The following is a 26,620-nucleotide window of genomic DNA, read 5'->3' on the forward strand; positions in this document are numbered from 1 at the left end:
CAAATATTTAAATGCCATTGCTTGCCTTTATAACCACCCTTATCAATAAGAGAAGTATGCAAGGCTTCTGCAGTACTGATGAGACAGATAGAGCCCACTACTTTGTGTGAAATCCTGCAGTTTCTCTCTTAAGTCTTAGAAGATACTGCTTCATGGTGGATTAAAACTGAAGTTGGCACTCGTATCTGTATGTTACCATCACTCAGCTGCTAGATAAAGGGAAACTTGGTTTTCCCAACAGCAGGCTTTATGTAAATAAATTATGTCCCCTAATGATAAATTTTGCTTTCATTCTCATGAAGATAAAAGGCGAAGTTTTAATTTAAATTTAACAGACGTATTTTCAGCATTAAACAATAGAAGCTTTTACTTATAGATGCTAGTGGCTGTGTTTTTAACAGTAGTTAAATATAGTCAAGCTACCACCATTTTTGAACATGCTTTTAGTGCATGTTTTCATCAGCTGTGTCAGTGTCAGTTCGACCAGACACATAATCCTACCCTGTCAGAGACGGTATTGTCACAAAGCCACCATGTGCCTGCAATAGTTGGCAGAAGGGCTAATGGAGGTTTTCATGCACGTGTCTCAGCTGGCAGGAAACAATTTGCACGTCATGAGTGGGCCCAGAAGGCAGCCTACCTGCTGGGCTGCACCCTGGAGGAGCTCTCCTCTTCCATCTTCAAGCACCAGGCCAAGGGCACCCTGCCCAGAGCCAGCACCATTCGGCAGGCTTCTGACGAAAATGGCACAGCAGATGCAGGTACTCCACAGACCACATTTACCACCATATTTCTTTTTCTTTATTCTTCACAGTCCCTCCTCCCCCTACCTTTTTTTTTTTTGTCACTCTCACTCTATTTACAGATATGCTGCTGCTCATCACTTGAGGCGAAAAATGTGTGTGAGAGAGAAAGTAAAGCTTATCTTAGTAATGAATACCGCAGCTTTACAATGGCTATTGACAGATAGGTACACCTAATGTGTTGGGACAAGCAGTTTTGGATCCACTCTTCATTCATTGTCCCTGAAATCATAATTACCTCACATTGATTTTTCACACACGTTGGTTCATCAAGACTGCAATACATTCTGAAGGGCATGACGACTCAGTTAAAGGTCTTTCACAGTAGGGTAGGACAGAAATGACCTCCGTTTCTCCTTCCCTGCATCTCTCCTCATTCATGAGTGTATAGTCATTGATGTGTGTGTGTGTGCGCGCGCACATGTAAATGTCGCCCACGTAACATAAACTCACTTGTGTGCTAGTATAATGAATTATGAAAGCTTAACAGGTGGCCATTGCCCCTAGGCACAGACATGAGTATGCACAGTTTGATTTGACCAGTTCCAAAACACCTGATCCCTAAATGACACTGCTTCAGAGAGACACTTTGCTAGACATTTTAGATACCTTCTACCTCTGAGCATAATGTGGTTGAATATCAGAGTAATTTAGTTTCTTTTTAGAATCAAATGCTGTGACCGTAGTTTCAGTAAAGCTTTTACAGTTCAGAATATTGAGATTCCTTCTCATAATTCAGGCGGTTTTTGTGTTATTTGCCGATGGAGATGTTGTGATGTGGCTTTTGGGGAATTGTTCTGACTCTGTGCTTCTCATACCAGGATCCAAAGCCACAGCCATTGAGTGTTTAGAAGCCATGGCATCTGGGCTTTACTCTGAACTCTTCACTGTCGTCATTTCTTTAGTAAATCGGTCAGTATTTCTTGTCCAGTGTTTTACTGATGCTGCTTTACATTTGTCATGTTTGTGATGAACCATTATACAACACAACAATGTATATGCCTTATTATGCCATCATTTGAGTTTAAACAAGAATGGCTGAATGGTTTCAGAGTATTCGACTGTTTTTAATTTTGGTTAGGAATGCAGTGGTGTGAGATGAGGTTAAATAAAGGGGTTATTCAGTAAAAAATAATCAAGCACTGCTACTGTTACATGTGTATGTGTGTTTGCCCTGTTTGCTTAAGGGCTCTGAAATCCAGCCAGCACTCCCTGTGCTCTCTGATCATTGTGGACACACCAGGCTTTCAAAACCCAAGGCTGGGTAAACGCGAATGTGGTGCAACCTTTGAGGACCTATGCCACAACTACACTCAAGAGCGTCTGCAGACCCTCTTCTACCAGCGTACTTTTGTTCAGGAGCTGGAGAGATACAAAGAGGTAATGCCATGTAAAGTATTATGCACTGTGCATACAAACAGCCTCATTCTCATTGTTTCTGCCTTTCTCCTACCCTTTCTCTCCCCTTGTCTGGTCCTTTCTCTCAGATATATCAACTCCAATAGAGGATGTGTACACACATCAGATACACTATCTGTTCCACCTGTCACAAGCTGTGACAAGCCAAAGTAGTTCATGTGTTAGACCTTCTCATTAGTGATGCCAGTCTTCACCGCTTCTGCCAAGATCAAAGTAAAGTCACTCACAGCTGCCTGTGGGTGAAACGCCCAGCTGCACAGCAGTGGTGGTGTACCCTAAAGAACCCTTCTACTTCTGTCCTCTTTAACGTTCTGTCTAGCAGGACTGGACCATCATAACTGGGTGCAATGATCCCAGAGGATTTAGTGTATTTGAGGAAAAATAGAAAGTTTTCTATCATTACTTACAGATATGTCCCAGCTAATCGTAGAAATGTTCTTATTTAAAAACTCACCTGATGGCACACTGAAGTTACCCAGACATCCTGATCATATTACTTCAAATAGTCTGAAAAAGGATCCTGGGATTTCCCACCCACACCCTTTGCATGGCAGAAAAGGAATCGGAGTGAGATGAAGTATTGCATAAATGTGTGTAGTGTAATTCTCTCTTGTCAGTACATCTTGAAAATATAAGAACCTGTGAAACTGTCATTGTAAACTGGGTCAAACTCATTTAAAACAGCACACAGTCTTAACAATGACAGCGACAGGCAGGCGGGTTAAACTGTGATACACACAACAGGCATGCCTTATATTTTTGAATAAATTGCTGTTGGGTGCTGCAGCTTTTTGGGTAGGGTTTTTTTTTTTTTTTTTTTTGGTGTGTGAGTATATTTCCTCTGTATATGGACTCTCCACAGCAGAGAACAAAAATCATTGGGGAGACTTCACATAGACAGTCAGCTCGAACGCTGGCATCTGTCATGGCCACATTATTAGCATGCCAGCATTTTCCATCCTTTCCAGAGCACTGTGCACTCTGTCACCGTGCGCTGTTACTTGAGTGCTTTGCTCTGATAAAAGTAATTTAGTATATTAATTTCAGCTTTACCTCAGATCATTTTTATCATGTGCAGCAGTAATCAAACCTTTTAGCATTTCTGTTTACCTATAGGAAAAACAGTCACATTATATGCCAGATGACTCTGTTTTAGATGTTATTATAACAGACGTATTGTGGCTTGTTGTTTTTCTTACATTGAGAATGTCAGAGTTTTGTTTTTTCCCTCCATCTTCACTACAAAATGCTTTCAACACTTTCTGTTGGCACAAGGGCCACCCCCATAATAAAATACAGTCTGAGATATGGGATAAAGTATTTATCTTATTTTATGAAAAGGAACCAGGATGTTGAAGTACAACCAAACAGTACCAAATCTGTATTGGTTAAATAATAATGTAATTATCCTTTTTTTTTTAAATAAACAAACAACCCAAATTGAAGTAGTTGTAGCTGGCCTATCATATGTTTAAATTTTGGAAGTGTTTTTTTTTTTTTATTATAAATTTGCTTATTCAACTGAGGCTGCCAGAGCCTGTCCCAGCTGCCATAGGCTAAAAAGCAGGGTACAGCCTGGACAGTTTTTCACAGGGTTAACACAGAGGAATAGACAAGTACACGTTCTCAAAACCTATGGCCAGTTTACCAGTGCACCAAACATGCATGCCTTAGACTGTGGGCTGAAGCCAGAGTACCCAGAGAGAACCCACACCAGAAGGCCCCAGCTGGCTAACAGGTTTGAGCGCAGGACCTTCCTGCTGTGAGGCAACAGTGCTAACCACTGTACCACTGTTTCCATTAAAAATTTCTGCTATCTTCAGTCTTTTATCAGATTAATAATTCAAAACTTAAAAAACAAAAATTACTTACTGTTGTTTACATTAAGTAACTGAGTAACAGTATACTGTATAATATATTTTTCTTTTCCCCGTAATGTTTACTATTTTGCTTGAGAAAGGCCTGTGATTATTAATCCTTTATTAATGGACATTTTAAACATTCTTATAATCAGGATCGTTTTGGAGGCGTGGCTCTCTCAGAGGAACTGTACGCGCTTCAGTCAGGGAAACACAAACGTCTCTACTTTTCATGAATGTCGATCTATTCTTGCACAAACATACAGTATTTGTCTATGACAGCGAGCTCCAAAGTGCCTAGAATGGTAACTCCTAGCAACTTGAGCCCCCCCCCCCCCCCCAAAAAAAAATTAAGCTGTTTTATTTTTTATTTATTTATTTATTTTAGAAAACATCAGTCACAATTTTTCTTCTTTTTAAAAGTTAATGAATTATTTTTTTATTTTATAACATCGCAGGTCATTATTTTGCCAATCTGTCTTGCTCCAGGAAAACATAGAACTTTCCTTGGATGACACAGAAACCAGCACGTCTCTGTCTGTGGCAGTGGTAGACCAGCCCTCGAGTCAAGCACTGGTAAGTTTGTCTTTTTTTATTCCCTGTTGTCTTCATTTTGTTGTCACACTTCTGTCTTGCAAAATCCCCCTCACCCACCCCTTGGTTTTAGTATCATGAAGTGTCTTTCATTTTCCGATGTTAATGTAAAAAAAAAAGAAAAAGAATATCATCTTTAAGTATCAGAAGACTTGTCTATGCTAGACTTGTTTGGCAGAGAGCAGAAAGAGAGGGTAGGAGCAAGAGAAAAAAAGGTTAGAGAATTGACTTCAAGAAAGAAAATCAATGTTTGGCCTTTCCAGCCTATGATCTGCACCATGGAAACAGAAATGGCAGAGTTTAGAGAGTCCATAGATCACTTTGCTGTAATTCCAATGTGTTTGGTTTGAGTGCTTTACTTTTTAAAGGGTCCCCACTCTAATGGGAATGTCATCAAAAGCAGTGAACTGTAGTACATCACACTAAAAACCGAAGGGTAAAAATAACACAGATTCTTCAAAGTCATTTCTAAAGTCGGCTATAAAGATCTGTGCTGTTTAGAGTGCAAAGACATTTTGATCAAAGATCCCCCCCCCCTCACAGATATATATTTTTTCCTGTTGTAGCTCAGACATCTGTTATCACAAACAGCTTTAATGCTTGATTCATTGCAAGCTTCATAGTTGTCATATGTCTTCTCCAAACTGATAACCTGTTTTGTATTTGCAGTCAGTGTAGTGTGCACTGCTGATAAGGATGTCTCCAGTGCAACTTCCTGATGGCTGCTAAAGCATTTTTTTTTTGGTTTTGTGGATTTGGTTCTTAAGTCAGGATTCCCAGGGTGGGTTTAGACAGTAGCTATGTTAACCAAGCTGGCTACCTTAATGTGGAGATTTGTTTTCTCTTGAGCTTGGACAACAGGGGATTATGCTCAAAGTCTTTGACTTAAAAGTGAGTCATTCAGGCCATGACTCTTCTGAAACTCTTCATTAACCTAATTGTGTTATCTTGCCAAGTATAGTCAGATGCATTCAGAGGGTATCACAAAGAAGACAGTTATTTTTCTTTTCAGTGATCTTCAGTTCTGATGATTCTCTTGTTTTGTTCTCTGTGCTCAGTCTAATTGTGTTACTAATTGTATTACTTTTAAATTCTTCTCTCCTTATACACTTTACATTCATTGTTTCTATTCTAATTGTGTGGAAAAAGTTACAACTGTGACGGTATTACTGCAGCAAACTGCTGAAAGTACGCTGGGACCACAAATGCTTTTGAAACTTAAATTTCCACTGTTAATAAAATCTGTTATACTGTGCTTAGACCAGGAACATGGAGCAAAATGCTTTTGTTGACATTTAGGACGGCTTATATTTAAATAAACACTAATAACAGGGGACGGCACCAACCTTTTGAAGGATATTTTTCGGAACCAATTATTAATTACAGCTTTATTTAGTGTCTAGTAGGTGGATAATAAAGGCTTAAATATATTCTGATTCATCAATGATTTAAATGCCACTGTAAAAAGGTTTTTTATTACTCATGTTTTGCATAGTGTTGGTAAAATCTTTTGTGAGGTAGAGAGGGTCAGGAAGGTAAAATGGAACATTTGGGGTGTGTGTGTGTGTGTGTGTGTGTGTGTGTGTGTGTGTGTGTGTGCGCGTGTATAGGTACGAACAGGACGAACAGATGAGGCCCGGGGCCTGTTGTGGTTGATGGAGGAGGAGGCACTGCAGCCTGGGGGATCAGAGGAAACGCTGCTGGGACGCCTGTTTAGCTACTACGGACCTGCTGAGGGCGAGAGTAAAGGCAAGGAGAAGACAAACACACTTAAGGTCACCCTAATACAAATAATTGTGTATTCAGATATGAACAGAAAATGCTCATATTTTAAGTAAGTAAACAAACAAGTTTACTGACATTATACACAGCTCAAAAAGATTAAAGGAACAATTTTTAATCAGAGTTCAGCATCAAGTCAATTAAACTTCTGGGATATTGATCTGGTCAGTAAGTAGCAGAGCGGGTTGTTAATCAGTTCCAGCTGCTTTGCTGTTAATGAAATTAACAACAGGGGCACTAGAGGGGCAACAATGAGACAACCCCCAAAACAGGAGTGGTTTTACTGGTGGAGGACACTGACATTCCTCCTCCTAATTTCTGACTGTTTTTTTCACTAGTTTTGCATTTAACTAGGGTCTGTGTCACTGCTGGTAGCATGACGTGGTACTTGGACCCTACAGAGATTGTACAGGTAGTCCCAACTCCTCCAGGATGGTGCATCAATACGTGCCATTGCCAGAAGGTTTGCTGTGTCTCCCAGCACAGTCTCAAGAGCATGGAGGAGATTCCAGGAGATAGCTAGCTACTCTAGGAGAGCTGGACGAATCTGTAGAAGGTCCGTAACCCATTAGCAGGACCGGTATCTGCTTCTTTGTGCAAGGAGGAACAGGATGAGCACTGCCTACGCTGGTGCAGCGTATGCAGGCGAGAGTATACAGGCAGTTCCTCGAGGATGAAGGAATTGATAACACCGACTGGCCCCCCATGCTCACCCGACCAAATCCAATAAAACACCTCTGGGACATTATGGTCCAGTCCATCTGACGCCACCAGGTTTTTTTTTTTTTGTTTTTTTTTTTACACTGCTTAATGTGAGTGGAACTGGGCTCATTACATTATAATATATAGTTTCCAAATCACCATATCTCTTGACCAGTTGTTATAATACTGCAGAATAATCACTTATATCCCATTTGTATGTTTTGTTGGCACCTCTCTAACAAGAAGAACTGAAGTTGCAGCTTTTCAAAATTTCCCTGATAGAGCTAGAAAATAATGCGCAAAGTGTCATTTTATGCTCCAAAACAACAGCTGGTGAATTCTCATTAAAGCTACTTTGAGCTGCTCCATTATTCACAAGGGGTCACCACAGCAGTTAGCTCCGCATGTTTGATTTGGCAGATTTTTTTTTTTTTACACCGGATGCCCTTCCTGACACCCCCAGGGGGATTTGTGTCTCCTCCCGGGATCAAACCAGGGATCTTTCCCTTGTTAGGCGAATGTGTAAACCACTTCTCTATGGAGCCACTCAGCTGTTTATCAGCCATATCTCTTTGATGGTCTACTACATCTTGCTTGTGGCAGACTGTTAGACTGTCTGTGAAAGTACAATATCTAAACATTAAACATCTAAACAGTTGGATCTAAACATTTCACACTAAAACTACACTTGAATGCGGCCCATTAAAAATTAAGCAGGAACAGATTGTTTGTCATTATGTTTGTAAAATGTATGCAGGTTTGTGACAGGCACACACCACACTAATTAGGACATGATGAATCTGCTTGCTTTGTCAAACTCTTCAAACAGACATCCATGATGTTGTTTTTTTTTTTTTTAAATCATCTCTCTGCATATGTATATTTATACGTATATCGCTTTACACTGAATCCCCCATTTACATTAGGTCACACTTTCCTGCTGAAGAGTGAAAAAGACCATCATTTCCTGCTGGGCCACAGCCATGGAACCGACTGGGTGGAGTATGATACACGTGGATGGCTCAACTATGCCAAGCAGAATCCTGCCTCTACCAATGCTGCGTGCCTCCTACAGGACTCGCAGAAGTAAGTATCACATGTAAAGGAGTTGTCATTCATTGGTGTTGCAGGCTTGAAATATAAAACTTCACACACTGCATCTCTTGTAGAAAGATCATCAGCTCATTGCTAATGAGCCGAGCAGGCGGAGCCACTGTTTTGTCCGGGTCCATTGCTGGCCTTGAAGGGGTTTCCCAACTGTCTTTGCGGCGGGCTACTAGCATGAGGAAGTCTTTCATCACAGGAGTAGCTGCTATCAAGAAGAAGTCCTTGTGCATTCAGATAAAGCTTCAAGTGGTGAGAGCAGAGGGTGAAAGAAATCAGCCAGTCAAACTTTGTGTTTGCTCACAGTTAACTCCATAGCAGTGAGCTATTTGGGGATGCGGAGAACCATGGGGCACAACGATATAACAGATAGGCTATTGTTAATACGAAAAGCTGTAAATTTATTTTTGACACCACCCTAGGTCTTACAGATGACGGCAGTGAAAATGACATTAAGCCTGTTGCTGGAGAAATCAGCTATGCAGCTGCTTATGTTTCCAAACTTGCTGCTTCAAAAAGACGTTCATCTCCAGATTATGCCGAAGGAGACTCATTAATAATAATTACTTTAGTGACTCCATAGAGTAGGTTTACACTCTTGCCTAAGAAGCAAAAGATCCCTGGTTTGATCCTGGGGTTGTTAGGAAGGGCATCCAGTATTTTATTTATATATTTTAATAAATAAACCAAAAAAAGGGAGCAGCCGAAAGCTACTTCTGCTACTGCTGCTGCTACTTTCTAGATGGACATATTTCTCAACAATAGTTGGAAAAACTAAAAACCTTAACTTGTGCATCATTAGAAGACACTGCATTAACTCTTGACTTGTTCCCACCAGGCTCCTTAATCCTGTTCTGTCTGTTTCAGGATGCTCTCCTTGACATGGTGCGGAGGTCCAGGATTCAGTTTGTTCACTGCATATTGCCCAAGGCGGATGCCCTCAAGGCGCTGAGTGGATCTCTGTTCAAAGGAGTGGAATGTGAGGCTCAAGGGGAGAGTGGAGATCCTAGTTTAATGCAGCTAGATGTAGCCTTGCTCCGCGCTCAGATACGTGGATCTAAGCTACTTGATGCTCTACGAATTTACAGACAAGGTGAGGTTAAAAAAAAAAAGACACATACCCCCTTGTCCATGTGTATTTAAAAAAAAAAAAAAAGTCAGATTAAATGTTATTCAATACTGACTTTCACAGGTTACCCTGATCACATGGTGTTCTCTGAGTTTCGACGGCGCTTTGATGTGCTGGCACCACATCTCACCAAGAAGCACGGAAGAAATTATATCGTGAAGGACGAGAAGAGAGTAAGTCAGTCACTGAGAGAGGGAGTAAAATGTACAGCTGTGCCGGTAGCCAAGCACAGTGAAGATTGATGCTGTGAAGAGACAGTTTCATGACCTGTTCTCAACAGCCTGATGTCAGCAGCCCACTGACAGAGACATAAACCTTCATCAGAGCTATAGGAAAGACCCAATCAACTTAACTTCATCACTGTAATGCCCGTGAAACACGCTGATCAATATCGTGGCTTAGAAAGTGCTTTACTGCTAACAAAAGTGCAAACAGCTATTCTTCTAAATGTCGTGGCTATCCTGCTGTGACAGTAGTACTTTGTTGCTTTTAATTGAAATTTATTTATAATAATTTTGGGTGGCTTGAGTTTCATTATTAAGGACTATGAAAGGAACCTGAATTGAAGGGCAGTGGAGAAAAATACAGAAATTTGTTTCTACAGAGAAATCAGAAAGCAAGGTAGAGAATGTGGGTAAGGAGAAATATAACTCCTTTCCCCTGTGTCGGTGTATTGGAGCTGAGTTTCTGTGGAAACACTGACAAACAAAAGCCCCTCAGTATTTGTGGCAAACCTCTCCTGGTGTAATCTAGATGTGGTCTTTCAAAGTGGAGTCTCGAGTAGAGAGAAGAGGCTGAGACAACAATACGCCGACAGTATACACACGCTGGACAGGGAGTCAGGAAAAAAGAGAGGCTCCAGTCTTTGCTTTGGTGTAACTCTGCATAGGATGTGTGTGTTCAGCGCTGCAACTAGGTCAGGAAAAACAGGGGGTCATGATGAATAGGCTAGGAGCAGGTGGATTTTAGGGGACAAGTTGTAATTGGTTTGTTGAAGTTCTGAGGAGCTAAACTTTTCCTTTTGCCTCCTGACGTAGTTCAAAAAAAAAAAAATAATATCCAGAATGAGATGGATGTGAGAGAAGAGGAAAAACTGAACTGTAGTGATGAAACATGACAGATATAGGGGAACTGTAAACTGCTGAAGTGTTGTGGGGTCACTGGATCCACCTTTTGAAAGACTAAATGAGTGTGTATTTGCGTGCATGTGTGCCTTTATCCAGGCTGTAGAGGAGCTATTGGAGTCCTTGGATTTGGAGAAGAGCAGCTACCACATGGGTCTGAGCAGGGTGAGTAATGCCAACACATCGCAAACAGATGAACAAAAAATATATTGAATAAACTTTTGCTATGAATTTCTGTCAGTGTCTTTTTTTCCCCCCTCAGCACAGAGCAGCAGTACACAACTCTTCCTTTTTAAAAAAATGTTTTTATATATAATATGACACTTGCTGTCTGGGGATGTATGTCTTTCAGTACACCTGTCCCTCTTTGAGTTTGTTTGCTGTCCTTTCTTTGGCGCATTGCCAAGCCTTGTCCCTTCTTCTAGTTATTTAGCCAGTGGTTACCCAAGAGGCATATGGCTACCTTGCCCATTTATATCACTATAATTATCGCAGTCTTTGCAGGTCAATAGAGCAAATCTGACAATTATGGCCATCTTTGTTTTTCACCAGAACTTTTGTGTGATGAACGCAGTAAACACTGCTTAAAAAGTGATGTCTAATCCTATCAGCTGGAAAGTAGCCATCAGCCAAAAAGGAAATCAAACAGTAATGTACAAAAGAGTGGGACTCATGCTCCCAGATATTATACAGTGTGCGAGACCTTTTTTTAAAAACACATGACAAAAGAATGGTTTGGAGGCGGCTTCACATGGTGCCACAGTTTGGAGTGTGAAATGGGCTCAGAAGTAGACATGCACAGTTGGCCATTCACAAAGCATTCCACTGGCATCTTAGCAACCTGACTCACTTGCATGCCAATTACACCAGCCCAACTAAGAGCGGTGAATGAGACGCTCTTGACAGGATGAAATCTGCCATTAGAAATAGCCACATGCCTGAAAGCAGCATAGCTGCTACGTGGCACCTGTATGCATTGATGAAAAGAAATGTAAAGGAAAAACTGATTTCTATTTCAGCCTGATTATTTTAAGTAATATTCACTGCTGCCATTTGCATGTAAGCTGCTGATTTACAGATTTGATTGCTAAAACTGCTTGATTTCCAGCTTTTGCTTTGTTAACCGATCACATATGGATTTGGGAAATTAAAAAGCACCGAAGCTTTTGTAGAGAGACCTCGGGTGGAGAAACATTTTGTGTGTGTGAGGTCATCCTTTCCATTTTAATAGCTTCCTGCCATCATATCTGAAATGTATCATAGTACCAAATCCTTTTTGAGTATAAACAGGCCATGACATAATCTGCTTTCCTTTGGCTGCTTACCTGTGTTTTAGCTTTGCCCTAGATTAGAAACAGACACGGATGATTGTTCGAGATAACTTGATCACCTGGGTTCTCACTTAGATAAGACTCACTTGACTGTGGATTACACTGTTTCTTATTGATTAGTTGCTTCGGTGCATTTATTTACCCTTTAACTCCCCTCTGTTTTAACTGTGCTGCTGGGTTTGACATGAAAGCAGGGCCTCTAAATCTCATAATGGCTAAAATAACCATTAAATTGTCTGAACTATTTTACCCTTTGCTAATAAGCATCTGTGCATAATTGTTTCTTGCCATAGTTGTTCTTCAGAGCTGGAACCTTGGCTAAGCTGGAGGAACAGAGGGATGAGCAGACCAAGCGTAATCTAACCCTCTTCCAAGCTGCCTGCAGAGGTTACCTGGCACGGCAAGCCTTCAAGAAGAGAAAGGTATGCACGATTCCACACTGAAATGAAAGGTTGAGTCCAAAGTTAGTGTAGGCTGAAAATACTAATGTTATATTGATCTTAACAGAAGCATATCTGTGACATGTTTGACCTACATCATCATCATTTGAAAGGGAGAAACTCAAATGAATTCACTTTAATTAAACTGTAATTACAACAAACTGTTAATGTATTTATTCATTCATTCATCAGTGTTGGTTAAAATGAAATAGGTTAAGTAGATGACTGCACTTCAGAACTGAGAGCCAATCTTAGAGCCTAGTTTGTTCCGTTCTTCTGGTATATGTAACCAGTTCTGCTGTAAATCTTCAGCTAATTGCAAATAGGTTCTCTGAGCCTATTGGCTGTAGCCCATACCTCCTTGTAATCCATCCAATCAGCTTTCCTAAGGCGATATTTGATTGTGACATTTCCATTTCTATGCCATTTTATCAGTCCACTCCCCTGAATTGTAGCCTTATCAAACATTCAGCTGACTCTCATACCCATCCATTCCATCCATCTTCCATTTTTCTACCAGCATGTGTGTGAATCTATCTCTCTGGACCTCATATGTGTCCTCTTGTGATATATAGAGCCCTGCAGTACTTCTCCCTGTCTGTTATTACGTTGTACTATTTAAGTGAATGTGCCACTTCAGCTGGGTTGTGATGAACCAGCAGAAATGGAATTACATTACTGCTCTCCATCCACTATGACATACTGTTAGCAGATATGTTGTTTGGTTGTATATGATGCCAGTGAAACTATTAAATTATCATCTTTGCAATGAGCTAACTCAATATGATCTTTAAAACATCTGGTCCTTCAGCTATCATCTGGTAGTACTGTTTTTTTTTTTTTTTTTTTTTTTTTTTCTTTCTTTTTATAAGAATTAAATAAATCTTTGTTGGTCTAACATTGGAACCAATACATTTTCTGTGTTAATTTTGGAAGTGATTATTCACACAGTAAAGCAGGCTGTGAGCCTGGTGCTTTACAATCACTAGAAATTGAAGAAAATTGACAACAAGGATCTTTTCAAAATTGCTAGGCAACTGTGCAATTACAAAATCCATTAGCAAAGAAACAATTTTTCCCTTTGCCCTCTTATGCACCCTCCCTCCTGCAAATGTATCTATAATAGAAAGATGAGGCTTTATTTGATCTCAATTGTATTTATTTCAAACTCAACTTAGGTTGGCAAGATAACATTAAATATGCAGTTATGACACGCCCCTCATCAAATTAGGGCTGCAGAGGTTTATTTAAACTGTGTACATGCTAATACACATTACTTTCATACCCACAAACCAATTCATTTTGATTCAGTTCAAAAGAATTTCAGTTATTCCAAGGGAAAGCAAAGCATACAAAGCAAAGTATGGAGTTACAGCAGCAGCATCCTGGGTAGAGATTAAGGACTCAAAACAAAGACAAACTGCAAGCCTGACTCTAAGGGCACCAAAAGTCTGACTGTTAGAAATGCAGCCTTTTCATGTAAGGGCCCTCTAAAACTAAAGTGGTCATATACAGTAGCCCCTCTAAAACTATCAGACAAGGCTAGATAGTTCCTTCTGTTTCTAGCCTTTGAGCTAAGTTAACTGGCTTATTACTGTATTCTGTACTTGCACTGAAAAAGTCCACATTTGCCAGAAGTGAAATGATAAATGAATGGAAGTTATGTAGTTATTGAAATTCTTTCTTTCTTTCTTTCTTTCTTTTTTTTTTTTTGAATACTTCTAAACTAGTCAAACATACCAAAGGTTTTTAATAATATTAGGTCAGTTTTTGTAGTCAGCAGCATGAGATACAAAAATGTGCCTGGGGAAACAACAGAAACAAAATGATGTCCTAAAAATGGCCTTGCTGCCCCTTTTGTTTTGTTTTTTTCTTCTTTTTTTCCTAAGCAACAATGTATTCATATACAGCTGTAGGATGCATGGTAAATACAGTCTCTCCTTGTAATAATTATCTGAAGGGCATCTTTTCCCCGTGATTATCATTCTGTTTATATTTTTCCTGATTCAATTAGTCAACTGCAGACTTGGGGAGGATGCAGAGATGTGTCGAATACTGAGTAATTTCCATCTCTCTTTCTCTCACTGTGAAGATTTGCAGAGTGTGTTGTTGTTGAATCTTAGAATAATCACTGTGTAATAACATCGACGGGCACCCTTGCTGTTACCCTGATATCCCTCTGTGAAAATTGATCTGGTCTTCATTGCCTCTTGCGCTGTTTGAAGTATCCAGTCTTAGTATGTACAGTAGATGGTAATTTACCTCTGGAATAGTGCAAGTGAATTCTGGTGAAGCTCTCAGACAGTTACTGGTTGATGTATGTGGATGTGACAGGAAGTCACAAGTTTCCTTGATTGATATTCCCTGGCATGTTAACCTTGTGAAGCTGTGCCAAGCCCATGTGACATTAAATGACAAAACCACAATTTTTCTCTCCCCCCCTCCTTCTTTCAACTGTCTCCTCAAGGGGACAACCTGACATTTTAAAAGTCTGCTATTTTGCCTCAGCAGGCACTTGCCATATTGGGAGCTTTGTCCTTCAGGTACCCTACAAATGTAGTTTTTAGAATTATTTGCATGAAATCAGCACACATAAGCTCAGGCAGGGGATTCTACAGAATATCTTTTTCATTTGAAACATGCAGTCCCATGGTTCTGAATCAAAGAGCAGATGATACCTTTACACTTGCAGTTGTAAAGGTATCAGTATGCAGTGCATTGGTGTAAGATATACCTTTGTTTTAGTTTAGGGTTAAAAAATGGATAAGGCATACAGTATAGAAACTACCAGTATGGCAAACATATGCAAGAGTCCATGGATTCAATTTGGGCTGCTGTCCTTTATGAGATTGCTTCATTATAAAAATAATGCTTTGCTAAAGCTGTAAATGAAGTGACATCAGGCAGTGCTGCAGTCATATATTATACTCTACATGCAGTATGTCTATATAGTGCCAGTATGCATACACACAGTAAAACCTGATCTATATGTGTAGAATATTTGGTAAAGAATAAACCTTTTTTTTTTTTGTTTTTGTTAACCTTGGTTCCCAATTTTCATTCACATCAAACTGTCTTACAGTTGTCACACCTTCTTAATGTGATGAATACCAAAATATTTATCCACGGTGCTCATGTTGTATAATCTTTTGTTTGTTTCCTATTCATTATAGACTAGATATGACAAGTGCGACCTGTTTAATTCTTCTGTCAGAGATTTGCTACATTTTACTCCATGTTAAGGCTTTCACTGTGTGACAAATCCTAATTGGTCATAGAGAGTACCTTCAGGGCAAAATGTACCTGATGCTGAGAATTGTGTTGCTCTAATTGGGTTTGCCCATAATCTGCTGCTGCTAGAGAGCCTCATGCATAAGCAGCATGGAAATCGTGTAATACTTGGAATTAGCTGCCAACATGTTTGATTTAATTAATCAAAAATTAGCTTCCAGCCTTGGAACACACTCTGCAGAAACTCTCTAGTGGAGGTTGGCAAGTCCTGGGATATCTGCTTGCCCATACATATGCAATATAGCAGAAGAATGAAGAATGTGGTTCTTTTCAAATATTGTTCAGTAGAGTTTGGAAAGCCTTTATTCCAGTGAATATCTGAAATTATCCGGGCTTCATGGTTTGGTTCCACAGATGTCTGGACATTGCCTCTCTGGGATACCTTTGCAAACAGCTTGTCTGTATTCAAACTATTGGTCCCATATATCTGCTGCTGCAGTAAAGATATCTTGATTGTTAAGGACTTAGTCATATGACATCTTCTACAGATAGTTTTTTTTTACAGATACAGTAATTACATCAGTTTCACACTATTGAGATTTAGTGTGTTTGTACTTTGTTGTGCAAACAACTGCCTACTCTCATGTTTCTCTGTGGTGGCTACCCCTCCATATGTGTGTTTAGATTCAGGATTTAGCAATCCGGTGTATTCAAAAAAACATCACGAAGAACCGTGGCGTGAAGGACTGGCCATGGTGGAAGCTCTTTACCACAGTCCAGCCCCTCATTAAAGTCCAGCTCACAGAGGAACAGATGCGGAATAAAGACGTGAGCAAACTTTTGTGATGCATCCCAACCTCTAGAATCTTTAAACATTTAATATACTTTCTAAATGCATTCCTTGTCTATGTAGTATGCTACTTACTGTTATCAGTGTTGACATTTACCTGCAACATAACATGTAACATAGATAAAGTAGCTCTATTCTGTGTTCCAGGAGGAGATTCAGCAGCAGAAATTGAAGCTCGAGAGAGTGGAGAAAGAGCGAAATGAGCTGAGACTCAATACAGATCAATTGGAGAGCAGGGTGGGTCCCACTGCCTATGGCAATGCATTCTGGGAGGATGGTGTTGGAAATTGATGGTGTAGTTGTACTCTTTAATTTTAGTTAAAGATTTGATCACTCACTTGCACAGGGACTGTGGCCAGTAGTTTGTAGCTTTGCATAACACCCTGTGTGTATGTGTTTGTGATCAGATTGCAGACTTGCTGGCAGAGCTCGCTGATGAGAGAAGTGCAAGTGAGTCAGCATCCCAATTGCTGGAGGCTGAGACTTCAGAGAGATTACGCTTGGAGAAGGATATGAAGGATCTACAGGCAAATATACATAAATCTATATGTGAAAGACACATGCTTTAAATTTATATGATTTATAAAATTCCAGTTTATTATGACCGACATGCTCTGACTTTGTGTATTTCAGGTGAAGTTTGACGCCATGAAGAAACAGTTAGAATCACAGGAGATGGAGGTGATGGAAGCACGACTGCTGAAAACATCAGAGCTAAATGGGGAGATGGACAATGATGATGACAACGATGCTGGTTAGTTGAGACAGAAGCTGATCTCTAACATTTGGGCATGACAGCAGATACCACAGACTCCACATGTATTAAATTGCAAGCTCAAATTTGAAGATAATTCTGAGCATGTTACTTGGGGGTAACTTTTCTCTCTTTTGAATAACAGTCTTGGTCATCAGTGTTTTTTAAACATTTGTTTTAAATTCCCTAATTAATTGCACCCTGTGACACTTGCAGCAGCTTGCCTAAGCCTGCCTAATGGGCATGCCAGCTCAGGTCAGAAGCATAATTTACTGAACCGCTCAAACCAGCATTATGTGCACAGTTTGAAAAATCTCCCTTATACTAATTGTAGCTGCAGGAATAAATGGCTTTGTTCGACTGTTTCAGCGGGAAACATGGCAGTAACACTTGGCCACATCTTGCACAATACTGTTAAGTATATTTTCCAAGTTTAGGATTAACCACAAGAAGATTAGGATGTCCGCTCCCAGGCATACAACTAATGCTTGTTTCTGATTGGTCTCCCCCTGCTGGGAAAGAGAGCGCCTGCTGAGAGCATATTGTTCATGAGTCCTTTTTTTTTATTCCTGTGTTCCCACCTCCTTCAACCCACCTCAGCAGACAAGCCATTACAGAGCATATCAGAATTCTTAGATGAATGAGAAAGTAATCGGTGGGATCAGAGCTGGTGGCCCTGCAAGTTGTCATTATGCTATATATATGCTAATGAGCAGCACTGATGGAGGAATCTGTGTTGGTATATGAAGGAGAAGTGGACGGCCTCAAAAATGATAAGGCTTGCAAATGAACCTGAACCCGAATGTCTGTCTGGCTGCCGTTATAGTTCTGATAGCCTCTGACAGCCCCAGAATTAAGGTCGCCTAAGAACTGTGGAAAGTGCCACTTAGACATGTCCTTCTCTAACTACTGTTGTGGTGTGCTCTGAATTCCCACCTCAGGTTTATTCAAAATTAGCATTAAAACACAAAGGCTTTTTTGTAGTTTCCTGCTGAATACCTTGACCTTGTAAGGTCAGCATCTGATTAAGCAAAGTTTTATTTCCTGAAAGATTATTTTATTTCAGTCTTTGAATGTGATAATCATCGCAGCCAGTACAGTGCACTCCATAATCCCACGCATCCATCATGTCTGTGATTTTAAGCCTCTTCCTCTGTGTACCTGGCTAGACCTGCATTAAAGGCAGGAAATGTTCAAATGTCACACGGATATTTTCTGAATTGCATGTCTTTCCTCCAGGAGGAGAGTGGCGGATAAAATACAACCGAGCCATTCGTGAAATGGACTTTACCAAAAAGAAACTCCAGCAGGAGTTTGATGACAAGCTGGAGACAGAACAGCAGAGCAAAAGACATCTAGAGAGAAAGGCAAGAACAAATGAAAACAGCTTAAAATTTAAAAAAAAAATAAAAAATTCTAATTGAATTTGTCTCACACTTATAATCTTTTAATTGTAGAAATGGAATAGTAATGCTGTGTGTTGCATTGTCATTAAAGAATCATAAGTGTGTGTGTGTGTGTGTGTGTGTGTGTGTGTGTGTGTGTGTGTGCGCGCGCGCTGCAGCTGGCTGATTTGCAGACAGATAATGAGGATTTGCAGCGCTCTGTGCAGCAGCTGAAGAAAAAGTGCCAGAAACTGACTGCTGAGCTGCAGGACACCAAGCTTCATCTGGAGGGCCTACAGAGCCGCAACCATGATCTGGAGAAGAAGCAGAGGAAGTCAGTTTATAACTGCATGCATTGCAGACAGCATATAGCTCTTTTCTTTTTGGATTAACCAGCATGGTCTACTCGCCTAATGCTAAAGTTTTCTTTAATTTGAACAGTGACTGAGATGTTCTGTAATCTGTGGAATTGCATTAGCTGAGAAAATGACTCAAGACTTTAAGCACTTGAGAAGCTATCACTGTGGCAGAATGTGATCTCTCCCCTGTGGCTAATTGAAGATGCTCTGTGGGTGAAATTATTTTCGGCTGCGCTTCAGAGAGAAAAACAGAGAATTACGACAAGCTGACAGCATGAAACACTTAGCTGTTAAGTTCACTAACCATAAGTGTTTCTGCCCTAGACAATTGAAGAAAACATTTTGCACATTATTACAACCCAATGGTAAATTGATGGCTATTAAAGGGGGACAGAAGTGGAGGCTAAAATAGAACCGATGATAGCCTGGTGCCTCCTGTATAACAAAGTAAAATTCACCGAGTAACACGCTGTGCGCAGAAGTGAATGATGCAGAAATCTGAGAAATCTTTCTTTAAGCTGCTTTGTTAGTTTGTAGTTTAAAATAAACTTTTAATCATTAGAAATAGCGACAGGTATTGTTGTTAAAAATGTATTGTGTAATTAAAAATCTTTTCTATCAGGATATTCAACTGATAAGGCTACATTATCATTGTGTTTATGTAAAATCAACATTTTCTGAGCGTGTGTGTGTGTGTGTGTGTGTGTGTTCGTTCCAGATTTGACCTGGAGCAGAACCAGGCTCAGGCTGAGGTACAGAGGGAAAAGAGCCAGAGGGAGAAGCTGGCTCGAGAGAAAGACATAATGACTGGCGAGATGTTTAACCTCCGCCAGCAGCTGCAGGTAAGCGTCTCTACACTACATACTCCACATGTACTCTAATGCCCTCTCTTGGGGGAAACATGGCTGATGTCTCTGCTCTCTATATGAGATAACTGGGCTGGTCCAGATGCGTGTTTTACTGCGTGCCGTCTGCCTGCAGGACAAGGACACGGAATTGTGTGCCATGAATGTGAAGGTGCAACAACTGGAGGCAGAGCTACAGGATCTGTCCTCCCAGGAGTCTAAGGATGAGGCCTCGCTTGCCAAGGTCAAGAAGCAGCTTCGTGACCTCGAGGCCAAGGTGAAAGACCAGGAGGAGGAGCTGGATGAACAAGCTGGAACTATCCAAATGCTTGAGCAGGTACAGGGTGATATAAACGTGGTACAGTGAGGAGTTCTTGTTGCTAATTACTGCATTTATATACTGCAACACTGAGTTTAAATGTCTACATGATCCTAAACTCCACAAAACAGTTTATTTTTTTATCATTTGTATGTTCTTACCATGTTCTCAGGCTAAGCTGCGGCTTGAGATGGAGATGGCGAGGCAGCGGCAGACCCACTCTAAAGAGATTGAGAGTAAGGAGGAAGAGGTCGAGGAGATCAGGCGATCTTGCAGTAAGAAGGTAGCCAAACTCATTGTGTTTTTGCTAAATTTTCTTATTCGTGTCCTGGGTGCTGCAGTACTCAGTAATGTACATTTTTTGCAGACAAATAGGTGTTGAAGTTGGTTGAACTATTTGCATAATGAATTGTTTTTAAGCTCCTGATTTCATTGCTTTCTTTGGTTTATCTACGTACACACGCTGTTTTGTTTTATACCTCCCTGTCGGTCATAGCTGTGGAAAGGTATCTTTTGGGTTTTTGGTCCGTCTGTCCAACAATTTGCGGACACAGTATCTCTTGAGTGCTTTTAGGGAATTTATTGAAACTTGACACAAATTTTCATTTCAGTTAATTTTTTTTGTCAAAGGTCACTGTGACCAATTCATTTAATTTGTCTAAAATCCACTTTTTTTTTTTTTATTTTTAAATTGAACAAATTAAAAAAATGCTGCTGTAATTTTGATACACTTTTGTACAACTATCTAATAAGATAAAACAAATTGTTTTTAAGACTTATAAAGTCTGGATAGATGTGAATGTTAACTGCAATGAGTTCATACAATCGCTAGGCAGTCATTTTTGTATGGAAATGTACTGCATTCTTTAAAACAGCATTTTAAGTACTTATTTTTCGGACTATAAGTCGCTCCGGAGTATAAGTCGCACCAGCCAAAAAAATGCATAATAAAGAAGAAAAAAAGCATATAAAAGTCGCACTGGACTATAAGTCGCATTTTTGGGGGGAAATTTATTTGATAAAATCCGAGACCAAGAACAGACATTTTATCTTGAAAGGCAATTTAAAATAATGGATTAAAGAACAGGCCAAACAGGGTTACACCTACGGTATGCTAACGTAACTCATTCAGCTACATGACGCATAGACTACGAACTGAGTACATGTCTGGTATGTTAACGTAACATTAACAGTTATTCAGATAACCATAGCATAAAGAACATCCTAACAAGTTTACGAAACCAATCCATTGAATTCTTCATCCTCAGTGTCACTTCTAAACAACTCCGCACACTCCGTAGACGAAGCGCCGCTTCCTCTTCTGTGTCGCTTTCGTCAGACTCGTCGTCAGTTGCAGTTCCAATTATTCTGGCCTTTCTGAATCCTGACAGGAGGGTTTCGGTTGTCACTGAAGCCCATGCTTTGTTGATCCATGACTTCCAGGAAAGTTGGGTGGCGCATTCTCCCGGTTGCTGAGAAGCTGTGCTCTCCATCCATCCATCCACTGCTCCCACAGGTTACGCAAGACTGCTGTTCACGGAGATGTCAAGTGTCTGAGTATTTATGTTAATGTGTTAATAATTTCATATAAGTCGCTCCGCAGTATAGGTCGCACCCCCGGCCAAACTATGAAAAAAAGTGTGACTTAGTCCGGAAAATATGGTAGATAGAAATTGGAGTACACAAAGAATTTGTGTGTTTCTATATTTATTTAAAAAAAAAAGCTCAAATATGACATAATAAGGCATTTTTTTCTGATTTCTCTTAAGGCTACCAGATCTGCCTGTGAGGGATCCATTTGTCTTTGAGAGCAGCCATGTCTAACAGGATGGTCGATGGTGTGTTATGTCTGACTTTATCACTGATCCAGTGTTTGTGCGTCTTGGCGCTCTGTGTGTCCTACAGCTGAAACAGATGGAGGTACAGCTGGAAGAGGAGTATGAAGACAAGCAAAAAGTATTGCGTGAGAGAAGAGAGATGGAGTCCAAACTGCTGAATGCTCAGGACCAGGTACTTTCATTATTCTGAACCTGTCAGTGCAGTTAAGTCTGCAATTTAGTCTGTGCCACTTGTTTTGATAGGAAAGAAAATCCTTTTGAGTCTTGAGGGTTGCTATAGGTTTTGAAGGAGGAAAGTAACGATACTGGCTGTAAAGGAGTGGTTTGTCATTCAGGTGAGCCAGAAGGATGTGGAGACAGAGAAGAGGCTGAGGAAAGACCTGAAGAGAACTAAAGTCCTTCTGGCTGATGCACAGATTATGCTGGACCACCTAAAGAGTAATGCCCCCAGCAAGAGGGAGATCGCTCAGCTCAAAAATCAAGTATGTCTCTTTGTTGAAGATTCTGGGCTCCGCCTGAGCCCAACATAGCATGGCTGTGTAATATGCTTACTGATACAACAGCAAAAAGCATGCCTTTTGAGCTTAAAGCAGCCTTTTGAGCTGTGTATTATGTACAAATCAACACAAAAATTTAAAAATTCCAGACCCTTGAACTCGGCCTCAATAATGTTTCTCTCTCACATCATTCCCAACACCTCTTCTTCCCCCTGTTTCCTCACAGCTCGAGGAGTCAGAGTTCACCTGTGCTGCATCAGTGAAGGCTCGAAAGGGCATGGAGCTTGAAATAGAGGACTTGCATATCCAAATGGAGGATGTGGTCAAAGCTAAGATGTCGGTGAGTTTTGACATCTGTTAACAATATGTCCTGAAGGTGCAACATGCGATGTCGAGTGGAACCGCACAAATTGTGTTCCAATTATCCACTTGACTAGGCTTGAATGCCAATAAGTTGTGCATATGTCTCTAATGCTGTATGTTTTTGCATCTGTAACTCAATCAATATTGTGCACAGTATCACACATTTATAGATAATGAAGTAGACTTACCTTTTTTCATGTTCACTTTTGATAAGAGGGAAATCATTAGCATAAATGTTTCTATACCCTTCTTTTGATGAGCAAATTAAACCCAAAACAACAAACAATGTTTAATTAACTGAGGGCTGGTGCCTATCAAATTTTCACTCTTCAAAATACAGCAAGGCTCAAACATTAATATGCATACATCATCAAGCCATGGTGGAATATTAGAATAATAAATGCCCTTTGGCATATGTCGGATTTCAACATTTTGCTCTAATGGATAAATAAGCTTTGTTGAATGTGTTTTTTTTGTTTGCTCATTAATGGCTGTCTCGTGAGAGTACTGCCTACATTTTAGACTCATGGACTGAGGATGTTTGTCTCTCTGGGGATGATACAGAGCGCTATGTGCCTGTGCTTTGCTTGTTAATTGCTGCATTTATGGCAAGGGAAGGTCTTGTAAATGTCTAAGATTAGAGAATGCATATTGAGGGCCTGAGCCTCCCCCCTGATCACAGAGGATGAACTCTAAATGGGACATCACCAGTATGCTGCACTGGCTGCACTTTTCCCTGCCTAAATGAGCCAATTGATTATCTCCAATTGGTCTTATCTTCCAGCCAGAACCCTGTCCAGATTGTGTTTCATTGCTATTAGATGGGATTCCAGGTCTGCCACAGCCTGGCCAGCTAATGACCATTTATCATATTCAATAGCTCATGAATAAATCCTGTCATTCAAGGCTAAAATGTGTGTTTCTCTCACTGTTTGTGCCTTAGTTGGAGGAGCAAGTCAGCCGTCTGCAAAGGGAGAAGAATGACCTGCAGTCACGCATGGAGGAGGATCAGGAGGACATGAATGAGCTGATGAAGAAACACAAGGCTGCAGTAGCCCAAGTAGTCCTGCTTGTCTAACACTTTAACTGTTTAATTGCCAAAAAAATGTAGTGTATTGTCTTCCGTTCAGCTAGAGAACTCTGAGTAGTATCTGCTGCAAAGGACGAGGCTAGTCCTCAAAACTGGTGGATTTTTCCTGTGTTAGTTTAGTTGCTCTTATTATTGAAACAGTAACACTTTTTCTGCAGTACAGTGACTTTGAACTTTGGATATTCTCTGCTAAACACTGTGATTTGAAATCAGGGGGCATAATCTGTTGTACACATTATTTGATTTGGAAATAATGTTAATCAATCATTTGCATTGAAGGTAATATTACAGATAATTGAGACATGCATGAACACTAACAAATGCTGGATTCTCTGACTGTGCGTGCGTGCGTGCGTGTGTGCGTGTGTGCGTGTGTGCGTGTGTGCGTGTGTACTAGTCTGCCAGGGACTTGAGCCAGATCAGTGACCTGCAGGCCCAGCTGGAAGAAGCCACAAAGGAGAAGCAGGAGATCCAGGAAAAGGTAAAAGGAAGTATTCAAAAGCAGTACAGCTGCCTGCCAGGAGCCTGCCTGCTGCTTCAACACTTCTCCCTGATTAGGCTTCAGCTTTTCACAGTGTTCTCTGATTATTTTGACCAAAAATGCTCCTTTTATGTGGTAGCTTTCTTTCTTCTAAAAAAGGCATTGCAATTTACATATAAATGGTAGAAATCAAAAGTTGCTGTCAAGGAGCAAATTTTGCCTTTTAGGATTCTCATAGTATTTAAAGGAAGGTGGTGCAGATAAATTTGGCAGCCAGTCAAGATGGAATAACTATTTAGATTAAGGACTAAATCTATTCCTTTCACCGATCATCCCCGAACTTCAACCAACAGCTTTGGTCTAAATGTTTTAACTTATTTGATTTTAAAGTAGAAGATTCTCAGGTTAATAAAAAGATGGCAATTGGAAACAAGTATGAAAATAGTGTGTTATTGTCAGGTATTGATTTGAAAAAATGTAATAACAGTAGCAAAAACCTTGTTACTGTGCACTGGACATTTTATGCATGATGCATATGATTATTCCGATTGGGTGAAAAACCCTGAAGGTGCCTTTTTACTCTGACACAGACACGCACAGTCGTGTTTGAAATGTCAGAGTACTGCCTTGTAGAAACGGCCGGCCTTATGCCATTCATTTGTGCCTTTTGTGTCACCCAGAGCACTAACAACGAACTGTAATGCACCTACATGAACATTCGCTACAAACTTGTGCATGTGGTTACCATTAAATATAAATTTTATACAAATACTATTGATATGACTTACTCAATGCCAGCAAAACTGGCTTATAGTCCTAAACCCAAAATACACGTGACTCTGAAATAATTACATATTTTAAGACTGTGCATATTTCTATTGTCAGATCCTGCTGTTGTTGTTGGTTAAACGTATTATCACATTCATAAAATAAGATCCTTTGGTTAAAAACACATCCATAAGTATTAGGTGGATATTGCTTTTCTTGGCTCTGTGTAATATAGTGATTGCACATACATGTAAGGGCCACACATTTTACAAGACCGCTCAAACTGCAGGTAAATGAGCTTTTTCAAGAATCTTATCATGAAAAAACAAAACAACAGATTTTTATCCTGCTGGGCAGCTGAAATCCCATCTTAAGCTTAAGCTCACTGCTTTGGGTAAAGTTTACTGAACTGTTACACTTTTCATTATTTTGTCGTTGGATAAAAGCTGCTGACTCGGCTGATCACCCAACTTTTTCTCTAGCAGGTCAAAGTTTTCACTTATCTGGTGAAATAGTTCAACATCCAAGAAATGGTTGAGCAATAAAATGTTTTTACTGACCTTCATGATTCCTAGAGACAGATGCTGATGTTTACATGGCAAACATCAGCATATTAACATTGCCATTGTGAGTATGCTAGTCTGCAGATGTTTAGCACATCTCAAAGCTTTACAAATGTGACAGATGGCGTGGCTGCAAATTCTCATTCTTGTTTTCGAACTGCATTTGCTAACTCACAAACAGCTCTGAATTATACAACTGTAATAAACCATAGTATCCTTGCCTGATTTACCCTGATTTGAACTGATTGGTCAAATGACTGGATTTTTGTGCTTGATGTGTCTGCTAATGGTTGAGGCCTGGCATAAATGTGGATTCATGTGATAGAAAGATTAATGCTTCTGATTCAGGCCTATGTTGATAAGTGCTTTTTATCATGTGTTACTGATGGAACACTGTTTGTTCAGAAGACAACATCTGTGTTAGGTATGTCATGTATTAATGCATTGCTGTTTCCTTTTTTGATACATTTATTTACAACATTAATTTCTGGTAGATTGAAGCTGAATTTAGTTTTAGCACAGCAGTTTTTTAGTATAAGGGTGGATGCACATTATGCAAACACAGGCCACAGACTTTATTTTATGGCTACGCAGTAAACTAAACAAAATTGTGTGCCATTAAAAACACAGAGACTCAAAACACAGAAATGAACCACTCCCTAATAGCACACTGTTAATCTGTTAGGATATTTTATTATAATAATTTATTCTATTATTATATTAAGCTGTATGCGTGCCAAAGTTGTGGGGGGACTCGAGGCCCACCCATCAGAATATTTCTGGCGATACCAGCGACGCACAGCAGGCTGTAAGGCATTGTTAAACCTGTCAGAGTAGGCAGTGATAGCTATCTAAAGCATCTGACCTTGAAGTGGTTATCTCATCCCCAGTAGGAGGAAAATCTGGATTCTTTAGTAATATCAAAGGAGAACTCCAAATCCTCCTTGTCTCAGATGCAAAGTCCCTTATTAGGTGCCATGCTGGCTTTTG

At 40.1% G+C, this 26,620-nt stretch overlaps 1 protein-coding gene across 1 annotated transcript in view; it reads left to right on the top strand.

Annotated features, from left to right (window-relative positions):
• Positions 1-26,620, top strand: part of LOC115791757 (unconventional myosin-XVIIIa-like) — a 63,161-nt gene that overhangs the window by 25,845 nt on the left and 10,696 nt on the right. Inside the window, exons 12-36 of the mRNA XM_030745989.1 lie at positions 591-761; positions 1,625-1,715; positions 1,991-2,183; positions 4,571-4,657; positions 6,286-6,424; positions 8,086-8,245; positions 8,329-8,515; positions 9,131-9,356; positions 9,456-9,565; positions 10,616-10,681; positions 12,141-12,269; positions 16,203-16,346; positions 16,516-16,605; positions 16,776-16,895; positions 17,002-17,122; positions 18,362-18,489; positions 18,687-18,841; positions 19,585-19,708; positions 19,848-20,048; positions 20,203-20,313; positions 21,936-22,040; positions 22,204-22,350; positions 22,592-22,705; positions 23,672-23,788; positions 24,216-24,299. Coding sequence (XP_030601849.1) covers positions 591-761; positions 1,625-1,715; positions 1,991-2,183; positions 4,571-4,657; positions 6,286-6,424; positions 8,086-8,245; positions 8,329-8,515; positions 9,131-9,356; positions 9,456-9,565; positions 10,616-10,681; positions 12,141-12,269; positions 16,203-16,346; positions 16,516-16,605; positions 16,776-16,895; positions 17,002-17,122; positions 18,362-18,489; positions 18,687-18,841; positions 19,585-19,708; positions 19,848-20,048; positions 20,203-20,313; positions 21,936-22,040; positions 22,204-22,350; positions 22,592-22,705; positions 23,672-23,788; positions 24,216-24,299 — 3,320 coding nt within the window. The remainder of the gene's footprint in view (positions 1-590; positions 762-1,624; positions 1,716-1,990; positions 2,184-4,570; positions 4,658-6,285; positions 6,425-8,085; positions 8,246-8,328; positions 8,516-9,130; positions 9,357-9,455; positions 9,566-10,615; positions 10,682-12,140; positions 12,270-16,202; positions 16,347-16,515; positions 16,606-16,775; positions 16,896-17,001; positions 17,123-18,361; positions 18,490-18,686; positions 18,842-19,584; positions 19,709-19,847; positions 20,049-20,202; positions 20,314-21,935; positions 22,041-22,203; positions 22,351-22,591; positions 22,706-23,671; positions 23,789-24,215; positions 24,300-26,620) is intronic.

This window comes from Archocentrus centrarchus, chromosome 14 (genome assembly GCF_007364275.1).
Source record: "Archocentrus centrarchus isolate MPI-CPG fArcCen1 chromosome 14, fArcCen1, whole genome shotgun sequence".
NCBI classification, from domain to species: Eukaryota; Metazoa; Chordata; class Actinopteri; order Cichliformes; family Cichlidae; genus Archocentrus; species Archocentrus centrarchus.